This window comes from Melitaea cinxia, chromosome 6, assembly GCF_905220565.1.
Source record: "Melitaea cinxia chromosome 6, ilMelCinx1.1, whole genome shotgun sequence".
Classification (NCBI taxonomy): domain Eukaryota; kingdom Metazoa; phylum Arthropoda; class Insecta; order Lepidoptera; family Nymphalidae; genus Melitaea; species Melitaea cinxia.
This window is the reverse complement of record NC_059399.1, coordinates 11,014,618-11,020,615: the sequence shown is the minus strand read 5'-3', so window position 1 is coordinate 11,020,615 and position 5,998 is coordinate 11,014,618. Positions and strand designations below refer to the sequence as shown.

The 5,998-nt window shown below is 39.3% G+C and overlaps 1 protein-coding gene across 1 annotated transcript; it reads left to right on the top strand.

The window, feature by feature from the left end:
• The first annotated feature begins 247 nt into the window (after window positions 1-247).
• LOC123654729 (craniofacial development protein 2-like) lies at window positions 248-5,459 on the top strand. The gene is made up of 2 exons (XM_045590615.1): window positions 248-1,378; window positions 5,433-5,459. Exons 1-2 carry the CDS (start codon window positions 248-250, stop codon window positions 5,457-5,459), a joined length of 1,158 nt encoding a protein of 385 aa, XP_045446571.1.
• The last annotated feature ends 539 nt before the right edge of the window (window positions 5,460-5,998 follow it).

Genomic DNA, 5,998 nt, shown 5'->3' with positions numbered 1-5,998 from the left:
GCAGGATATTTCCTGCTGTACCCTACTTCAATTAAAATCTGCATTCTCATTTAACACCTCTTTATATTTGATAGAGTATGACTTAAAATTGTGTTCGGTTATAAATTATCGCTAAGCACAAAACGTATCCAATACATAAATAATTAGCATCTTTGTTGCATAAGGAAAAGCTTGAATTCCCAAGGAGGGTTGATGTCAGGCAGGCGGCCGGTCGTAAAATATACATGCCAAATCATTATGTGACAACATGAGTATGGGAATTAAAGTATGCGATAATGTTAGGGCGTACCCCGCAGGCGACGCGCAGATGCAGCACCCGGCGTCTGTGGGAAATGGACAAGGGTTGCTGCACCAGGGACGGGGGCAGCGTAAGAGGCGAGTCCAGGAGGTGAACTTGAGGATTGCGAGTTGGAATGTGGGTACGATGACTGGGAGAGGACGAGAGCTAGCAGATGTTTTGGAAAGGAGACGGATAAATATAGCATGCTTGCAGGAGACGAAGTGGAAGGGACAGAGAGCAAGAGAAATTGGGGCGGGTTATAAGTTTTATTATTGCGGCTGCGATGGGAAAAGAAATGGCGTAGGTATAGTGTTAGATAGAGAGCTCAAGAACAAGGTGACGGATGTGAAAAGAGTGAATGATAGAGTTATTGTAGTAAGACTGTTGATGGAAGACTCGGTTTTAAATGTAGTTAGTGTGTATGCGCCGCAAACTGGATGCGATGACAGTATGAAAGAAAGGTTTTGGGAGGATTTTGATGCGGTTATAATGAGAATACCAGAATGTGAGGAAATATACATTGGAGGAGATTTTAATGGACATGTAGGAAGGATGAATGACGGGTATGAAAGAGTGCATGGGGGCCGAGGTCACGGAGTCAGGAACCGAGACGGTGAAGTTCTACTGGAAGCAGCCTTGGCCTTTGACTTAGCAATAGCCAACACATTCTACCAAAAACGGGAACAACACCTTGTCACATACCGTAGTGGTCTACACTCTACCCAAATTGACTACATTCTTTTAAGAAGAAACAGGCTAAAATCGGCCAAGGACTGCAAGGTAATACCGAGTGAGAGTCTTGTCTCCCAGCATAGGCTACTGCTCCTGGATTTAACTCTGAGAGTTCAGAGTTTAAATAAGAGCCCGAAGCCCCCAGTTAGAACGAAATGGTACAGACTGGATGATAGGGAGATGGCTGCAGAATTCCGGGAAAGAGTGATTGGTAAACTGATAGAGATGGGAGATATGGTGGGGATGGGAGTAAACGAGTGCTGGAGTGAGATGGCAACGTGGGTGCGAAGTGTAGCAAGGGATGTCCTAGGGGAAACGAAAGGGAAAAGAAAGATAGAGAGGGATACATGGTGGTGGAATGAGGAAGTACAGACGATTTTGAAAGAAAAGAACAATGCTTTCAAAGAATGGAAAAGAGTGGAAGATGGAAATGACAGAGAAAAGAAAATAAAAAGATTAGAATATCAAAATAGTAAAAAGAAGGCTAAGAAAGCAGTCGCAATCGCAAGGGCCAAGGTTCAAGATAAGTTGTATGATTTTTTAGAGAGCCCACAAGGTCAAAAAAATCTTTTTAGAATAGCGAGAGAGAGAGAGATGAATGCAAGAGATGTAAACCATATGAAATGTATAAAAGACGAAGCGGGGAAGATCTTGACGGACAATGAGGAAATAAAAGAACGCTGGAAGAGATACTTTAATAACTTGATGAACGAAGAAAATGAATGGAGCGGAGTGTTAGAAAATGTACGAAGTAATGAAGGAATGGTGAAAGAGGTAAGTATAGAGGAAGTGAAGATGGCAGTGCAGAGTATGAAGAATGGAAAAGCAGTTGGGCCAGATGGTATACCAGCGGAAGTGTGGAAGTTTTTGAATGCGGATGGATGGAAGTGGCTGACTTTATTTTTCAATAAGTTGCTGCAAGAAGAGGTTATACCCGAGGAATGATGCTACAGTTCACTGGTGCCCATTTTTAAAAATAAAGGTGACATACAGGACTGCAGCAGCTATCAGGGAATAAAGCTCATGTCACATAGCATGAAGATATGGGAGAAAGTGATAGCGCGACGAATGAGAGAAGAATGTGAGGTCACACAGAACCAATTTGGATTTATGCCGGGCCGGGGAACTACGGACGCCATATTTGCACTCCGCCAACTCTGCGAAAAATATCGACTCGCACAAAAAGACTTGCATATGGTGTTCGTGGATCTGGAAAAGGCATACGATAGGGTCCCCCGTAAGGTTCTGTGGTGGGCTATGAAAAGGAAAGGAGTGCCAGAGAAGTATGTACGACTTGTTCAGGCGATGTATGATAGAGCTAGCACCCACGTCCGGTCCGAAGCCGGGGTAACTGACAAGTTCAGTGTGGCTGTAGGTTTGCACCAGGGGTCGGCTTTAAGCCCGTATCTATTCCTCCTGGTAATGGATGTTCTAACATCAGACATACAGGAGGAAGCACCCTGGTGTATGCTGTTTGCTGACGACGTTGTTCTTGTCGGAGATAATGTCCTTGAGGTACAGAGCAGACTGGGAAAATGGCAGGAAAGACTGGAGGGCGCGGGATTGAGGATAAGTAGGTCTAAAACCGAGCACTTGTTCTGCGATTTCAGCGGTTCGTCCGGGTTTTCCCATATTGCCTTGGATGGTGTATCCCTACCAGTCTGCTCCGACTTCCGCTACCTTGGGTCATTAATACAAAATGACGGCAACATAGACCGTGACGTGAAAAATAGAATAAATGCGGGATGGATGAAATGGCGACAGGTCTCTGGAACAGCTTGTGATCCACGAATGCCCCTTAAACTTAAGGGGAAAATCTATAAAACGATCATAAGACCTGTCGTAATGTATGGATCAGAATGTTGGGCAACAAAAGTGACGGATGAAAGAAGAGTGCACGCAGCCGAGATGAGAATGCTAAGATGGATGTGTGGAGTAACGAGGAAAGATCGGATTAGAAATGAGTATATAAGGGGAAGTTTGAAAGTAGCACCTGTGACAGAGAAAATAAGGAGCAATAGGTTAGCGTGGTATGGGCATGTAATGAGGAGCGATGACCGCTATGTCGGTAAAAGAATGTTAGGGATGAATGTCGAAGGACGAAGAGCGATCGGCAGATCGAAAAAGCGATGGATGGATTGTGTGAGTGAGGATATGAGAAAGAAAGGAGTAAGCACTGAAGTGACGAATAATAGAGAGGAATGGAAGAGAAAAACATGTTGTGCCGACCCTACATAAGTGGGATAAGGGCAGGAAGATGATGTTGCATAAGGAAAAGCTTATAAAAAATAAATATTATATTTATATCTTTAAAGTCAAATTCTATCGTATCGTATACAATGTAACTTGAGGGTAATGAATCACAGAGTCTGAGTTAGCAAATTATCTTATCCAGTTATATCACTTTGTATCTGATAACGATAATATCTCTTTACCTAGGTCAAATATAATTAACATATAATTAACACGTGCACCGGTTTAAGGTAGAAACCGGTTACCGGTTTAACCTAGAAAGTAATTAAATTTCTTTGTCTGTACAAACATATCCAGCTTCAAAGTTTGTGTTGTTTTAGGTTAAAGGCTATTCACTAAACTACTACTATTTCTTCCTTCGAAATTTAACAAATTTTCATTTTTGTCCACACCGATCAATCTCTTTCGTAGGTATATTTTCTATCTTACGTTATTTTAGTAACAACAAACATCGACATTTTTTCATTATTAAAAGCTTTTAAGTCTAATAAATAAATAAAACTAAACACTATGAAACCAATTATATACATTACTAGCTGACCTGACAGACCTTGTCCTGTTTTAACTATGAATATTAAATTCGAATTGGTATAATTAATATAAAAAATGTTTAAAAAAGTGTTACGTATAACCAATCTTTTGTCAATTCTATCGTCAAACGTCATAAGGTTACATTAAAAGAGTTTATATTCTCCAAAACGCTAAGGTTCGATTAGCAATAATTTTAAAAATGGTGGTATCTAAAATTTTCTAATTTGCCGCGCAATTTTCTTATTTTTTTTTATACTTATGTTCTTAATAGTTAATAGTGGAAACTTTTTTATGTTTTAGTTCAACAGACTATTTTGTTTAGAAAAAATATTGTACCGACCATTTTCATTTTGTATTCATTCATTACAGCCTATACAGTCCACTGCTGGACATAGGCCTCCACAAGTTTACGCCAAAAATAACGTGAACTCATGTGTTTTGCCCATAGTCACCACACTGGGCAGGCGGGTTGGTGACCGCAGTACTGGCTTTGTCGCACCAAAGACGCTGCTGCCCGTCTTCGGCCTGTGTATTTCAAAGCCAGCAGTTGGATGGTTATCCCGCCATCGGTCGGCTTCTTAAGTTCCAAGGTGGTTGTGGAACCTTGTTATCCCTTAGTCGCCTCTTACGACACCCACGGGAAGAGAGGGGGTGGCTAAATTCTTTAGTGCCGTAGCCACACAGCACCATTTTGTATATACCAATTAAATTTTTTATTATTATTTACATACACCTCTTTTCGATAATTTCGATATTCCGACAAATCCGACTCTGATATTTTGGGTGGAAGGCAAGTATTGAGGACTTCTTTTTATAATGTGGATTTTTAGTACGAGAGTATTGAACATAAATCGAAATTCTAATCTTACCTTTATCTTTGAGAAACTAAATATTCCGTCGTATATGTTAATCGTCTTCTTGAAAATGTCTCTGAGAAAAAGGTTTTTGGAGTTACTGAGAGGTCAAATACCCTGAAAATTCAAGACTGTAATTATAAATCGCTGTTGAAGTTTTGTTTTTGTCGTCGTTAAATATAATAATAAGTTAACGTTCTATTAATTTAAGTTAATTCAATCCTCGGCTATAACCGAGAGGAGTCACTATAAGTGATTGTAAGTACGTCTTTAAAGCGAAATTATGCTTTCAGAGAATGTTTTATTAAAGTAATGGGTTTGAGTAAAGTTTGTAGCTCAGATCGATATATTGTGTCCGGCGACAGTAAGAAAATATTTAAATAGTGAGGGTTAAATCAACAAATCATGTGACAAATATTTATGTAGCTGTAGAACGTTAAAAGCACTTTATAAACGAAGGGTTTCGAAGGATTTTGTTTAGGTAATCGTTGACAAGTGTACAACTCACGTCTGTTTAAACAAATGAAGTATTAGTCATAATAAGTTAGTAGTTTACCTTCTGTATTAAGTGTCATGAATTTTGTATGAAAGTACGCGATTGTATTGTAGTAACAAATAGCAAATTTCTTATATAATTTTAGTTTATATGACATGTTTGAACCATTTAATTTTAATGATATAACATTTAAAGGACATTTACATTAGCTATATTGATTGAAACACACTTGTTCGTAAATTTTCTTGTTCGATCAGATAATTTAAATTAATAATTATTGTTTCAGATCAAAGTTTGTCCGGCCGATAGTTAAGTGTTTTTGGAAGTATAATAAGTTTTGGGATAAACTATTGAATAACGTATAACTTCGTAATTTCTGTGGTTGTCTGGTTGAAGTGAAGTGTGATTATAGACTTAGTGATGTCCGCGTGTGTGGTGGAAGAGGGTCGAGACGAGGGCGGCGGTAGCGTGGAGGAGAGCGAGTTCGACGAGATAGAGCGCCCTCGCCGCGAGGTGCTATTAAGCGCTCGAGGGCGGCGAGCCTGTTCTGAGCAGGGTCCGCACCAATCTCATTACATGCGTAAGTGTTCGTCGATAAATCAATTATTATTAAATTTCTTTTTTTTTGTAATACGAAAATTTTTCTAAGTTATTAATTGTAAATAATAAGAAAAAGGTGACCTATGATATTACAGTGAACATTTAAAGTATGCAAGGTCATCTGGTTTCAAAATTGTTTTTTTTTTTGACGTTTGCGTCTAAAAATGTGTAGTAAACCAACAATGGTCTAACAAAATCAGTATCTTTTATTAACCAATCATAGACAGTCCAGGATTGCGCAGTTTGTAATGG